This window comes from Myotis yumanensis, unplaced genomic scaffold, assembly GCF_028538775.1.
Source record: "Myotis yumanensis isolate MYYU_CA2020_CCGP unplaced genomic scaffold, mMyoYum1.0.hap1 SCAF_24, whole genome shotgun sequence".
NCBI classification, from domain to species: domain Eukaryota; kingdom Metazoa; phylum Chordata; class Mammalia; order Chiroptera; family Vespertilionidae; genus Myotis; species Myotis yumanensis.
In genome coordinates, this window is record NW_027223775.1 from 10,320,661 (window position 1) to 10,336,426 (window position 15,766).

Sequence of the window (15,766 nt, forward strand, 5' to 3'; positions counted from 1 at the left end):
CTACGAGTCTTCCATCAGCTCAAGTATCATTTCCTCCACACCATTCTTCTTGACGTGGTGCACGATGCACCAGAACTGGCACATGGAGTCCAGGTACTGGTCGCCAGGGTAGAGCGCCCACAACAAAGGGATGGTGCTGGAGGTCAGCGAACTAGTGGTGAGTGGGATATGGCCACTTGGGATGTCTAACTGGATAAAACATACTTGCAGGACACCTACTGTGTCCATGAGGAAATTCAGCCAAGTGTGCTGATTCTCGTCCTCATACAACAAGGGCCCACGGATACTCAGGTAGCTGGGGTGCGAGGTGAGGTGAATGTTCGATGGGAGCTCAGCCATGACCCCTCCGTGGTCCAAGGAGCAACAGCCACAGCTTCTCAGAGCGTCTCACTTTTTGGTCCTGGTATCGAAAGACAGGGGATGGGGTCTCCAAATGCATTTTACCTCGGCTTTTATCTTTATCATTTTTACTGTTGTGTTTGTGTTTGCCTTTGGTTTATTTTAAAAATTTATACATCTCAACTTTTCTTTCATTTTTAGCTTTAGATCTTTCTTCTTGAGAAACCTATACAAAACATACTTAAGGTAAAACATGACTCTATGAAGGTAACATGGTCCTATGGATTTTCAAGAATATTTTTTACATGACAGTTGACATAGAACATTAGGTTCATTTCAGGGGTACACCCCAATGATTAGACATTATATAATGGAGTAAGAAGTCATGCAATCAATCTCATGCCCCTCTGACACCATACACAGTTATTATAATATTACTAGAGGCTCAGTGCAGAAAAATCTATGCACTCTGGAGTGTCCCTCAGCCATCCTTGGGGCCTCTCCCAGTCTGGGACCCCTTGAGGGATGTCCAACTGATGGCTAAGGCCCAGTTTAGTGCTGCTGTGGAGGCTCCCTCCCACCCCTATGCTTCGCAGCTGTGAGCCTGGCGTTTGGCTGAGCGGCACTCCACCTGTGGGAGTGCACTGACCACCAGTGCACAGCTCCTGCCATGAGCATCTGCCCCTGGTGGTCAGTGTGTGTCATAGTGAGCAGTTGTTCTGCCATTTGGTCGATTTGCATATTAGCCTTTTACTATATACAATTGCATTGACTCAATGCTCTACTTTTCTGTACCATGACTATTCTTACTTTTTTTTCATATAGTTTTAGTGATTTCAGGGAGGAAGGGAGAGGGAAAGAATGTGAAAGATCAATGACAGAGAATCATGGATTGGTTGCCTCCTGCATGCCCCCTACTGAGGATCAAGACAGTAACCCAGGCATGTGCCCTGACGGGGAATCGAATCGACATCTTCTGGTTCCTAGGGTTAAGATAAACAACTGAGGAACGTTGGCCGGGCTCTTTTCTCTTCTTTTCTTTTCTTTTCTTAATTAAAACTTTGCAGGTGGTTCAAGTTTTCTTTCTGTACTGACAGCACCCGTCTTCTTTCTGATCATCTCAGAGGGAACACACAAAACATAGAACAATCCACCCCATGCAAATAATATGCTTGACCTTTATCAACTGATACAGGAATAAAGCTAATGTTAACATCCACGTGGGCTTCCTAACAGAGGTCTTGTTTCTCAGGTGCATTTTAGAGAGGTAGAATCAAAATATTCAGGGACAGACATACACCTGGGATACCTGATCGGGCAAACAGGAAGCAACGTGACAGGTGAAAGAGCACGTAGGATTCCTGAGGTCTCATAACTCACTTATAGAATGATCTCTCCCTTCCCCAAACCTCAGCCATGTTCTTAGCAAGAGCTGTATGGTTCTGCTGCTAAATTCACTTCAGTCCACGAAGCCCAAATTCCTTCCTCAGATCAGACTCCATCCTCAGTCCTTCCTCCTCCTCCTCCCATCCATTTTTTTTTCTTGCCTGTTCTTCTGGCTCTGAGGACAAAGCACCGTTCTTCACTCCTTTCCTCTGTGACTGGTCTCTGCTTCCCCCTGTCACCTGCAGAAGAAATAAAATGGCCATGCTACACCTGTTCCAGGGAGTCCATGTACCAGGAATGTGTCCAGAAAAAACAAGGTTCCCCTGACTCACACCCCAGAAACCAGTCCCGTGAGACAGGTGGTGGTGAGGAAGGAAAGAGGTTTATTCAGGTGCCGGCAACCTGAGAAGATGGGGGAAGCTCGTCCCAAAACCTATCTGCACATCACAGTGCAGGCAGAGGCTCTTATAAGGAGGGAGAGGCGAATCAGAGCAAAGAGGTCAGGGGGCGTGGCTTGAGAATTTCTCTACATGACGACAGGCACAGTCCAATCTGATAAGGATCTTGCAAGTGGTCAGGTGTCGATCCAGTGTGCATCATCCTAGACTTTGTCCTCCTGGTTCTAAGGTTGAAGGTCATCAAATATCCCAGAACTGGGAAGGTCAGAGTTCATATCTTGTAAAATTAGTTCCTAGGAGTCTTATACAAACATGCTGTTTACCCACAAGCTTCATTATTAGTCAGAGTCTGCATTTACAGGAACAATGTGGAAAGAATGGTGAGGTGAGTTGTAATTCCCATGAATCACATGAATTCATGTAATTACTGTGACATGAATGCTGAGATGCTTCATTCTTCTTCAAGCCGTTTCCACCCCTAGAAAAAGTCAACTAGGCCCTAGCCGGTTTGGCTCAGTTAATAGTGTCAGCCTTCGAAATTAAGGGTCCCATGTTTGATTCTCGGTCAAGGGCACATGCCTCGGCTGTGGACTCGATCCCAGTCAGGTCCTTGCAGAAGGCAGACCTATCCATGATTCTCTCATCATGGATGTTTCTATCTCACTCCCTCTCCCTTCCTCTCTGAATTCAATGAAAATATATTTGAAAAAAAAGGCCGACGCTCTATCCACGGAGCCAAACCTGTTCGGGCGCTAGGTCGTCTTCCAAAAAAAAAAAAAAAGCAACTATTTAAAACAATGTTCAGCCGAAACCGGTTTGGCTCAGTGGATAGAGCGTCGGCCTGCGGACTGAAAGGTCCCGGGTTCGATTCCGGTCAAGGGCATGTACCTGGGTTGCGGGCACATCCCCAGTAGGAGATGTGCAGGAGGCAGCTGGTCGATGTTTCTCTCTCATCGACGTTTCTAACTCTCTATCTCTCTCCCTTCCTCTCTGTAAAAAATCAATAAAATATTTAAAAAAAAAAAAAAAAAAAAAAAAAAAAAAAAAAAAACAATGTTCATTTCATCTGAATGCAACAATTGAATAATATTTTTTAAATGATTTCATTGACTCAGAGAGGAAGGGAAAGAGAGAGAGAGAGAAACATCCATGATGAGAGAGAATCACGGATGGGCCGCCTCCCACACACCCCCTACTGGCGATGGAGCCTGCAACCTGGGCATGTGCCCTTGACCAGGAATCGAACCGTGACCTCCTGGTTGATAGGTCGATGCTCAACCACTGGGCCACTCCTGCCGGGCCGGAAGGGTAATATTTTGATTATGAGAAATGCAACTTAGAAACACGACCCTCACCCTCCCCAGTCCTCAGCATTAAAGGTCTCAATTTGCATTTGCAAACACTTTCGTGCAAGAGGAGAATTTAATCAGCAGTTAGTTATCTCTATAATGCAACCATGGATGCCCTGAAATTGATTCTGGTGCTCCTCCCGGGCCCCCCTCCAGCTGTCTCTCTCTGGTGCGATGGTAGATGAATTTTATGATAGCTGGGCTTTGTTCAGGGCTGTTTACTGCTATGCACAATTAAATATCCAAATGCATCCAGAGCTAGACGCTAAAGCCACACACAGAGCCTTTTCGAGCCTTCAAGAGACAACCCTGTCATCCCTCGTAATTCCTCAGAGGAACGAGATGATCAGCATAAAACACCCGTAATCCCCCAAACTTTCATTCTTTTTTTGGACAAGGTAGTATCAGTTGACGAACCGCAGGAGATCAAACAATGAGAACGCTGGTCATTGAAATGAAAACTATTTCCAGTGATGTCTTTGAGCCTGGTCTACCTGGGCTTGGCTATAATTTTCAGGCTTAAGGTCTTTTTCTTTGTCTTTTTCTGTTTAATATATTTTTAATAGAGGCCCAGTGAACGAATTTGTGGACCAGTGTAGTGCCTCGGCCTGGCCTGCGGGATTGGGCCGTAACTGGCTCTCTGACATTCCCTGAGGGTTTCCAGATTACGAGAGGGCACAGGCCAGGCCAAGGGACACCACCGGTGCACGATCGGGGCCAGGGTGGGATATGGGAGGTTGGTCAGCTGGGGTGGGACAATGGGAGGGCTCCAGGGCTTGTCCAGCACATCTCATTCAGTCCTGATCAACCAGACTCCAGTAGCAAGCTGACCTACCAGTCTGAATGTCTTGTCCCTGTTGGTCAATGCTTGTCATAGCAAGCAGTTGAGCAATCTTAGTATATCATTTATATATTATGCTTTGATTGGTTGAACAGATGACCAGTCTACTGGACACTTAACATATTATGCTTTTATTGTATAGGGTTGATTTCAAACAGGAGGGGAGAGAGAAAAATCAATGATGAGAGATAATCATACATCGGGTCCCACATGCACTCCCCCTACTGGCGATCGAGCCACAACCAGAGTGTGTGCCCTTGACCAGAATCGAACCTGGGACCTTCCAGAGTCCACAGTCCAACCCTCTATCCATGAGCCAAACAAAGTAGGGCTCATTGGTTAATTCTTGTCTTTGCCCAAACGAGGAATCAAACAGTCACCTCTGGGTTCATAGGTCATCCCTCAACCACTGGGAAACACCAGCTGGGCTCAAAATGCTTTTATTTATTTGAGAGAGAGGGATAGAGACAGAGAGAGACAGAGAGACAAAGGGACAGAGAGAGAGAGAGAGAAGTAGGAGGAGGGAAAGTAGGAGGTGGAGGAGGAGGAGGAGGAGGAGGAGGAGAAGAAGAAGAAGAAGAAGAAGAAGAAGAAGAAGAAGAAGAAGAAGAACAACAACAACAACAACAACAACAACAACAACAACAAAAACAACAAAAACAAGAACAGGAAGAACAAGAACAAGAAGAGAGAGAGAGAGAGAGAGAGAGAGAGAGAGAGACATCAATGTGCCCTCATACCAAGAGGGTGACAGATAGAATAACAGAGCTTATTTAAAAAGTGAACAGAACTATACACACGCACCAACAGGCCAGCAGGACTGGGGCTCAAGTTGACAAGAGCCAGGGACCCCATCATGTGTCCTTTGAGTCTTCCATCAGCTCAAGGATCATTTCCTCCACGCCATTCTTCTTGATGTGGTGCACGATGCGCCAGAACCGGCACAAGGAGTCAAGGTACTGGTCGCCAGGGTGGAGCGTCCACATAAAAGGCATGGTGCTCGAGGGCTCCGGGCTGGTGGTGAGTGCGATATGCCCACTGGGGATTATTTCCTGGCTCAACCGAACTTGGAGGACACCTCCTGTCTCCATGACGAGATGCAGCCACGTGCGCTTCTTATCGTCCTCATACACCGAGTTCCCATGGATCCTCAGGCAAATGGGGTGTGAGGTGAGGTGCAACTTTGACGGGAGCTTGGCCATGACCCCTTCGTGGTCCAAGGAGCAACAGCCACAGCTTCTCAGAGCCTCTTGCTACTTCGGTCCTGGTAACAAAAGAGAGGGGATAGGGTTTCCAAGTGCATTTTACCTTGGCTTTTTTCTTTATGGTTTTTATGGTTGTGTTTGTGGTTGCCTTTGGTTTATTTTGCAAATTTATAAATCTCAACTTTTCTTTCTTTTTTAGCTTTAGAACTCTCTTCTAGAACAAACTGTACAAAACATACTTGAAGTAATATGTGACTCTGTAAGGTAACATGGTCCTATAGAATTTTTAAAACATTTTTAAAATGACATATGACATACAACCTTAGGTTCATTTCAGGGGTACACGCCATGATTAGGCTTTATATAATGGACTAAGAAATCATGAAATTAATATCAGAGCCATCTGACACCATACACAGTTATTATAATATTATTATAGGCTCAGTGCACAAAATTCATGCACTTGGGGGGTTCCTCTGTCAGCCCAGCGGCCTCTCCCAGTCCGGGACCCATTGAGGGATGTCCAAATGACAGCTTAGGCCCACTTTAGTGCTGCCGTGGATGCTCCCACCACCCCCCTGTGCTCGGCAGCTGTGTGCCTGACATTTGGCTCAACATCACTCCCCCTCTGTGAGTGCACTAACCACCAGTGAACAGCTTCTGCCCTATCTCCCCCCGGTGGTCAGTGCGTGTCATAGCGACCAGTTGTTTTGCCATTTGGTAGATTTTCATATTAGCCTTTTATTATATAGGATTGACTCAATGCTCTACTTTTCTGCGACATGACTGTTCTTTCATTTTTTTCATATATTTTTACTGATTTCAGAGAGGAAGGGAGAGGGAGAGAAAGAGAAAGTTCACTGATGACAGAGTATCACGGAAAGGTTGCCTCCTGCACGCACCCTACTGGGGAACAAGACTGTAACCCGGGCATGTGCCATGACTGGGAATCGAATCGACATCTCCTGGTTCCTAGGTTTAAGCTGAACGATTGAGCCATGCCAGACAGGCTCTTTTCCTTTCCTTTCTTGTCTTTTATTTTCTTTACTTTACTTTTTTTTCTTTTTTCTTAATTAAAACTTTTAGTTGGTTCAAATTTTCTTTTTGTCCTGACACCACCACTTTCTTTCTTCTCAACTCAGAGGGAACTCACAAAGCAAAGAACAAGGCACCCCATGCGAATAATATGCAAATAAGATGCTTTACCTTTAAGAGATGGCAGAGAAACAAAGCTAACGTCTGCTTCCAGGTGGTCTTCTTAACAGCGGTATTGCTTCTCAGGTGCTGGCGAGAGAGGCAAGACCAAAATATTCAGGGACAGACAGATACTGGGATAGGTTATCAGGCAAACAGGAAGCAAAGAGACAGGTGAAAAAGCAAGTAGGATTCTTGAGGTCTCATAACATCACTTATAGAATGATTACTCCCTTCTTCAAACCTCAGCCATGATCTTGGCAAGAGTTGTATGGTTTTGCTGCTAAATTCACTTCAGTCCGCAAAGTCCAAATTCCTCCCTCAGATCAGACTCCATCCCCAATCCTTCATCCTCCTCCTCCCATCCATCTTTTTCTTACCTGTTCTTCTTGCTCTGAATGCAAAGCAACGTTCTTCGCTCCTTTTCTCTGTAACCGGTCTCTGCTTCCCCCTGTCACCTGCAGAAGAAAGAACATGACCATGATACACATATTCCCGGGAGTCCATGTACCAGGAATGTGTCCAGAAAAAACAAGGTATCACTAACACCAGAGAAACCAGTTCCGTGAGACAGGTGGTGGTGAGGATGGAAAGAGGTTTATTCAGGTGCCGGCAACCTGAGAAGAAGGGGGAAGCTTGTCCCAAATCCTATCTGCACATCTCAGTGCAGGCAGAGGCTTTTATAAGGAGGGAGAGGCCAAACAGAGCAAAGAGGTCAGGGGGCGGGGCTTGAGCAGTTCTCTACGTGCCCACAGGCACAGTCCAATCTGATAAGGGTCTTGCAAGTGGTCAGGTGTCAGTCCAGTATGCGTCATCCTAGACTTTGTCCTCCTTGTTCAAAGGTTGAAGGTCATCAAATCTCCAAGAACTGGAATGTCAGAGTTCATATCTTGTAAAATTAGTTGCTAGAAATCTTATACAAACATGCTGTTTACTTACAAGCTTCATTATTAGTCAGAGTCTGTATTTACAGGAACAATGTGGAAAGAATGGTGAGGTGAGTTGTAATTTCCACTGTGATATGAATGCTGAGATGCTTCATTCTTCTTCAAGGCATTTGGACCCTTTAGAAAAGTCAAATTTTCCCAAGCTGGTTTGACTCAGTGGATATACTGTCGGCCTGCGAACTGAAGGGTACAGGGTTCGATTCCTGGTCAAGGGCTCATGCCCCGGTTCTGAGCTTGATCCCCAGTGAGGGACGTAGAGGAAGCAGCCGATCCATGATTCTCTCATCATGGATGTTTCTAACTCTCTCCCTCTCCTTTCCTCTCTGAAAAAAAAAATTAAAAAAACTCACAGCTCAATGACCTGGACTGAGGCAACCTCCTCCCCAATTAGGAAGGAAAGATGAATGGGCTCCTCAGGAAATGTATGACATCTGCCTGTTGGCATTTAGGAGAAGCAAAAGAAAAAGAAAAAAGAAAAAATTGGTGAAAAGAAACATAGATCAAATGTCACCCTCATACTGCCCTCGAAGGAATCGAGCCCAAAGGAGTCATGAGACAGAGTGTCTGCAGTGCAACACGTGACACACCTCAAGACGTGGTCTCTATTATAAATATATATATATATATATATATATATATATATATATGTATATATATATATATATATATATATATATATATATGATTTTTGAGAGGAAGAGAGAGATAGAAACATCAGTGAAGATGAGAGAGAATCATGGACCGGCTGCCTCCTGCACACCCCCCACTGTGGAAGGAGCCTGAAACCCGGGCATGTGCCCATGACAGGGAATCGAACCCAGGACCCGTCAGTCTGCAGGCCGATGCTCAATCCACTGAGCCAAACCAGTTCAGGCGCTAGGTTGTCTTTAAATGACAACCCCCCTGGTATGTTAAACCAAAAAAATAGTAAACTATTTTAAAACAATGTGCATGCCATCTGAATGCAACAATTGCTAATATTTTTTAAAAATGATTTCATTGATTCAGAGAGGACAGGAAATCGAGAGGGAGAGAAACATCCATGATGAGAGAGAATCACGGCTTTAGCGTTTAGCTGTATGTGCATTTGGGTTTTTAATTGTGTTTAGCACTGAACAGCCCCAAACAAAGCCCAGCGATCATAAAATTCATCTACCATCGCACCAGCGAGAGGAGGCTGGAGGGGGAGCCAGAGGGAGCCCCAGAAATCAATTTAAGGACATCCATGGTTGCATTAAAGACAATCATAGATTGGCGGCCTCCCACATGCCCCCTACTGGAGATCGAGCCTGAAACCTGGGCCTGTAGTAAAAATATATTAAACAGAGGAAGAAAAAGAAAAAGACCTTAAGCCTGAAAATATTAACCCAGCCCCGGTAGACAAGGCTCGAAGACATCAGTGAAAATAGTTTTCATTTCAATGACCAACGTTCTCATTGTTTGATCTCCTGAGGTTCGTGACCCAATAATACCTTCTCCAAAAAAAGAACGAATGTTTGGGGGAATTTGTGCACCAGTGTGGTGCCTCGGCCTGGCCTTCGGGGATCCGCCGAAACTGGCTCTCTGACTTCCCCCGAGGGGTCCCAGATTTCAAGAGGGCACAGGACAGGCCAAGGCACCCCACCGGTGCCCCATTAGATCTGGGGAGGGAAACGGGAGGTCTGCCAGCTGGCAGGGACCATCGGAGAGCTGCAGCGAGTGTACAGCATGTCTCACTCAGTCCCGATCAGCCAGACCCCAGCAGCAAGCTGACCTACCAATCTGAATGTCTTGTCCCTGGTGGTCAATACTTGTCATAGCGAGCAGTTGAGCAACCTTAGTATATCATTTGCATATTATGCTTTGATTGCTTGAACAGATGACCGGTCGACTAGACGCTTAGCATATTAGGCTTTTGTTATATAGAATTGATTTCATACAAGAAGGAAACAAGAAACATCAATGATGAGAGAGAATCATACATCGGTTGCCTCCTGCATGCCCCCAGCTGGGGCTCGAGCCCACAACCAGAGAATGTGCCCTTGATCAGAATCGAACCTGGGACTTTCCAGAGTCCACAGTCCAACCCTCTATCCACTGAGCTAAACAAGCTACGGCTCATTGGTCAATTCTTGTATGTGCCTTGATCAGGAATCGAACTGTGACCTCTGGGTTCATAGGTCATCCCTCAACCACTGAGAAACACCAACAAGGCTCAAAATGCTTTTATTGATTTGAGAGAAGGAGAGAGACAGAGAGAGACAGAGAAAGGGAAGAAGAAGAAGAAGAAGAAGAAGAAGAAGAAGAAGAAGAAGAAGAAGAAGAAGAACAAGAAGAAGAAGAACAAGAAGAAGAACAAGAAGAAGAACAAGAACGAGAAGAACAATAAGAACAAGAAAAAGAGAGAGAGAGAGAGAGAGACAGAGAGAGAGAGAGAGAGAGAGACATCAATGTGCCCTCACACCCAGAGGGTGGCAGATAGAATAACAGAGCCTAGTAAAAAGGTGAACAGAAGTATACACGTCCCACCAGCGGGCTGCAGGACTGGGCCTCATGTACAAGAGCCAGGGACACTATCACGTGTCCTATGAGTCTTCCATCTGTTCAAGGATCATTTCCTCCATGCCATTCTCCTTGACGTGGTGCACGATGCGCCAGAACCGGCCCATGGAGTCCTGGTACTGGCTGCCAGGGTGGCGCGTCCACAGCACAGGCATGGTGCTCGTGTCCAGCTGGGAGGTGGTGAGTGCGACATGCCCACTGGGGATGTCTTCCTGGCGCAACCGTACTTGCAGGACACCTCCTGTCTCCATGACGTGGTGCAGCCACGTGCGCTGCTTCTCGTCCTGGTACACCGAGGGCCAACGGATCCTGAGGCGGAGGGGGTGCGAGGTGAGGTGCACCTTCAAAGGGGGCTCGGCCATGACCCCTCCGTGGTACAAGGAGCAATAGCCACAGCTTCTCAGAGGCTCTCGCTACTTCGGTCCTGGTATCGAAAGACAGGGGATCGGGTCACCAAATGCATTTTACCTCTGCTTTAACTTTATGGTTTTTACGGTTGTGTTTGTGGTTGCCTTTGGTTCAAATTTATAAATCTCAACTTTTCTTTCCTTTTTAGCTTTAGATCTCTCTTCTAGAACAAACTGTACTAAATGTACTTAATGTAAAATATGACTCTGTGAACGTAACATGGTCCTATGGCATTTTAAAAACATTTTTTAAATGACAGTTGATATAGAACATTAGGTTCATTGCAGGTGTACACCCTAATGATTAGACGTGATATAATGAACTAAGAAATCATGCATTTAATCTCATACCCATCTGACACCATACAGTTATTATAATATTATTAGAGGCTCAGTGCACAAAATTTATGCACTCAGGGGGGTCCCTCAGCCAATCCTGCAGCCTCTCCCAGTCCAGGACCCGTTGAGGAATGTCCAACTGAAGCCATATGCCTGCTTTAGTGCTGCTGTGGAGGCTCCCACCACCCCCATGTGCTCGAGTCTGGCTTTTGGCTGAGTGGCGCTCCCGCTGTGGGAGTACACTGACCACTGGTGGACAGCATCTGCCATGAGCATCTGCCCCCGGTGGTCAGTGCGTGTCATAGCATCCAGTTGTTCTGCCGTTTTGTGGATTTGCATATTAGCCTTTTTATTTTATTGGATTAGCTCAATGCTCTACTTTACCGTGCCATGACTATTCTTTCATATTTTTTCATATAGTTTTCTTGATTTCAGAGAGGAAAGGAGAGGGGGGGGAAGAGAAAGATCAATGATGACAGAGAATCACGGATTGGTTGCATCCTGGATGCCCCCTACTGGGGATCAAGACTGTAACCCAGGCATGTGGCATGACTGGGAATCGAATCCACATCCCCTGGTTTCTAGGTTTAAGCTAAACAACTGAGCCATGCCAGCCGGGCTCTTTTCTTTTCTCTTCTCTTTCTTTCCTTTTCTTTTCTTTTTTTATTAATTAAAACTTTGTAGTTGGTTCAACTTTTCTTTTTGTCCTGCCACCACCACCTCCTTTCTGATCATGTCAGAGGAAACTCACAAACCATAGAATAAACCACTCCATGCAAATAATATGCTTTACCTTTAACAGCTGGCAAAGCTCAATTCAGTGTCCAGGTGGGCTTCTTAACAGCGGTCTTACTTCTCAGGTGCTGGTGAGAGAGGGAAGACGAAAATATTCAGGGACAGACAGATGCCTGGGATAGCTGATCAGACAAACAGGAAGCAAAGAGACAGGTTAAACAACAAGTAGAATTTCTGAGGTCTCATAACATCACTTATAGAATATTCCTTCCCTTCGCCAAACCTCAGCCATGTTCTTAGCAAGAGCTGTATGGTTTTGCTGCTAAACTCTCTTCAGTCCACAAAGTCCAAATTCCTCCCTCAGATCAGATTCCATCCCCAATCCTTCCTCCTCCTCCTCCCATCCATCTTTTTCTTACCTGTTCTTCTTGCTCTGAAGGCAAAGAACCGTTCTTCGCTCCTTTCCTTTGTGACCGGTCTCTGCTTCCTCCTGTCACCTGCAGAAGAAATAAAATGGCCATGATACATATTCCCAGGCATCCATGTACCAGGAATGTGTCCAGAAAAAACAAGGTACCACTGACTCACACCCCAGAAACCAGTTCCGTGAGACAGGTGGTGGTGAGGTAGGAAAGAGGTTTATTCAGGTGCTGGCAACCTGAGAAAAAGGGGGAAGCTGGTCCCAACACCCATCTGCACATCTCAGTGCAGGCAGAGGCTTTTATAAGGAGGGAGAGGCCAAACAGAGCAAAGAGGTCAGGGGGCGGGGCTTGAGGAGTTCTTTACGTGCCCACAGGCACAATCCAATCTGATAAGGACCTTGCAAGTGGTCAGGTGACAGTCCAGTGTGTGTCATCCTTGACTTTGTCCTCCTGGTTCTAAGGTTGAAGGTCATCAAATCTCCCAGAACTAGAAAGGTCAGAGTTCTTATCTTGTAAAATTAGTTCCTAGGAGTCTTATACAAACATGCTGTTTATCTACATGATTCATTTTAGTCATAGCCTGCATTTACAGGAACAACGTGGAAAGAATGGTGAGGTGAGTTGTAATTCCCATGAATAACATGAATTCATGTAATTACTGTGACATGAATTCTGAGATGCTTCATTCTTCTTCAAGGCATTTCCTCCCTTTGAAAAAGTCAAATAGGCCCTAGACGGTTTGGCTCAGTGGATAGAGTGTCATCCTGTGAACTGAAGGGTCCCGGGTTTGATTCTCGGTCAAGGGCACATGCCCAGGTTGTGGGCTTGATCCCCAGTGAGGCACATGCAGGAGGCAGCCTATCCATGATTCTCTCATCATGGATGTTTCTAACACTCTCCCTCTCCCTTCCTCTCTGAAAACAATGAAAATATATTTGAAAAAAAAAGCCCGAGGCTCTATCCCCTGAGCCAAACCAGTTCGGGCGCTAGGTGGTCTTTAAATGACTACCCACCTGGTATGTTAAACAAAAAAATATATAATATTTTAAAACAATGTGCATTTAATCTGAATGCAACACTTGCTTAATATCTTTTAAATGTTTTTATTGACACAGAGAGGAAGGAAAAAAAGAGGGAGAGAAACATCCATGATGAGAGGGAATCACGGATCGGCTGCTTCCCACACTCAGCCACTGAACCACGCCGGCTGGGCCCGTAGTGCAATATTTTGAATACGAAAAACACACCTTAGAAACACATCCCTCATGCTCCCCAGTACTCAGCCTTAAAGGTCTCAATTTGCATTTACACTTTCCTAAAAGAGGAGAATATAATCAGCAGGCAGTGATCTCTTTAATGCAAGAATGGATGCGCTGAAATTGATTTCTGGGGCTCCCTCCAGCTCCCTCTACAGCTGCCACTCTCTGGTGCGATGCTAGATGAATTTTATGATCGCTGGGCTTTGTTTGGGGCTGTTTAGTGCTAAATACAACTAAAAAACCAAATGCATCCATAGCTTGAGGGTAAGCCATATACAGAGCTGACTAGAACCTTCAGGAGACTAGCCCTGGCATCCCTCGTAATTCCTCAAAGGAAATAGATGATCAGCATAAAACACCCATAATCCTCCAAACATTCATTCTCTTTTTGGAGAGGTAGTATTGGTTGACCAACCTCAGGAGATCAAACAATGAGAATACTGGTCATTGAAAGGAAAACTATTTCCAGTGATGTCTTTGAGCCTTGTCTACTGGGGCTGGGCTAATATTTTCAGGCTTAAGGCCTTTTTCTTTGTCTTTCTCTGATTGATATATTTTTACTCGAGGTCCGGTGCACAAATTCGAGCACCAGTGTGGTGCCTTGGCCTGGACTGTGGGGAATGGCTGAAACTCTCTCTCTGACATCCCCTGAGGGGTCCCAGATTGCCAGAGGGCACAGGCCAGGCCAAGGCACCCCACCGGTCCCCCATTAGGTCTGGGGAGGGACACCTGGGGTTGCCTAGCTGGGGAGGGACCTTGAGAGGGCTCCAGGGCATGTCCAGCCCATCTCACTCAGTCCGGATCAACCAGACCCAAGCAGCAAGCTGACCTTCAAGTCTGAATGTCTTGTCCCTGGTGGTCAATGCATGTCATAGCGAGCAGTTGAGCAACCTTAGTATATCATTTGCATATTATGCTTTGATTGGTTGAACAGATGACCAGTCGACTGGAAACTTTATGTAGGATTGATTTCATACAGGAAGGAAGTGAGAAACATCAACAATGAGAGAGAATCATATATCGGGTGCCTTCTGCATGCCCCCTACTGGGAATCGAGCCCACAACCAGAGCATGTGCCCTTGACCAGAATCAAACCTGGGACCTTCCAGAGTCCACAGTCCAACCCTCTATCCACTGAGCCAAACGAGATAGGGCTCATTGGTTAAGTCATGTCTGTACCCTGACCAGGAATTGAACCGTGACATCCGGGTTCATAGGTAGTCCATCAAATACTGAGAAACACCAGCTTAGCTAAAAAAGCTTTTATTGATTTGAGAGAGAGGGTGAGAGACAGAGAGAGACAGAGAGTCAGAGCGACAGAGAGAAACGCGAAGAAGAAGAAAAACAAGAAGAAGAACAAGAAGAGAGAGAGAGAGACATCAATATGCCCTCACACCCAGGGGGTGGCAGATAGAATAACAGAGCTTATTAAAAGGTGAACAGAACTATACATGTCCCACCGGCAGGCAAGCAGTACTGGGGCTCAGATTGACAAGAACCAGGGACACCATCACATGTCCTATGAGTGTTGCATCAGCTCAAGGATCATTTCCTCCACTCCATTCTCCTTGACGTGGTGCACGATGCGCCAGAACCGGCATATGGGATCCACATACTGGCCACAAGGGTGGAGCGTCCACATGGTGATATAGGTCAGAGGGCTGGTGTTGAGTGAGATGTACCAACTGGGGATGTCTTCCTGACGCAACCGTACTTGCAGGACACCTCCTGTCTCCATGACGTGATACAGCCACGTGCGCTGTTTCTCGTCCTCATACACCGAGTGCCCACGGAGCATCAGGCAGATGGGGTGCGATAGGAGGTGCACCTTCGACGGGAGCTCAGCCATGACCCCTCCGTGGTCCAAGGAGCAACAGCCACAGCTTCTCAGAGCCTCTCGCTACTTCGATCCTGGTATTGAAAGACAGGGGATCGGGTCTCCAAAGGCATTTGACCTCGGCTTTTATCTTTATGGTTTTTATGATTGCGTTTGTGGTTGCCTTTGTTTTATTTTGCAAATTCATAAATCTCAACTTTTCTTTCTTTTTAGCTTTAGATCTCTCTCCTAGAAGAAAATGTACAAAACATACTTGAAGTAAAATATGACTCTGGGAAGGTACAAATTCCTCCCTCAGATTAGACTCCATCCCCAATGCTTGCTCCACCACCTCCCATCCATTATTTTCTTACCTGTTCTTCTTGCTCTGAAGGCAAAGCACCATTTTCCAATCCTTTCCTCTGTGACTGGTCTCTGCTTCCTCCTGTCACCTGCAGAAGAAAGAAAATGGCCAGGAAACAGCTGTTCCAGGAATTCCATGTATCAGGAATGTGTCCAGAAAACAAGGTTCCCCTGACTCACACCACAGAAACCCATCCCTTGAGACAGGTGGTGGTGAGGAAGGAA

General features: G+C 46.0%; 1 protein-coding gene and 3 pseudogenes across 1 annotated transcript; all 4 read right to left on the reverse strand.

The window, feature by feature from the left end:
* On the reverse strand, window positions 1–339 carry LOC139000516 (T-cell leukemia/lymphoma protein 1A pseudogene; annotated as a pseudogene).
* Window positions 340–5,167: 4,828 nt separating this feature from the next.
* Window positions 5,168–5,515, reverse strand: LOC139000517 (protein p13 MTCP-1 pseudogene; annotated as a pseudogene).
* Window positions 5,516–10,223: 4,708 nt separating this feature from the next.
* On the reverse strand, window positions 10,224–10,562 carry LOC139000519 (T-cell leukemia/lymphoma protein 1A pseudogene; annotated as a pseudogene).
* Window positions 10,563–14,881: 4,319 nt separating this feature from the next.
* Window positions 14,882–15,211, reverse strand: LOC139000520 (T-cell leukemia/lymphoma protein 1A-like). The gene has a single exon (XM_070402670.1). It carries the CDS (start codon window positions 15,209–15,211, stop codon window positions 14,882–14,884), a length of 330 nt encoding a protein of 109 aa, XP_070258771.1.
* Window positions 15,212–15,766: the final 555 nt, after the last annotated feature.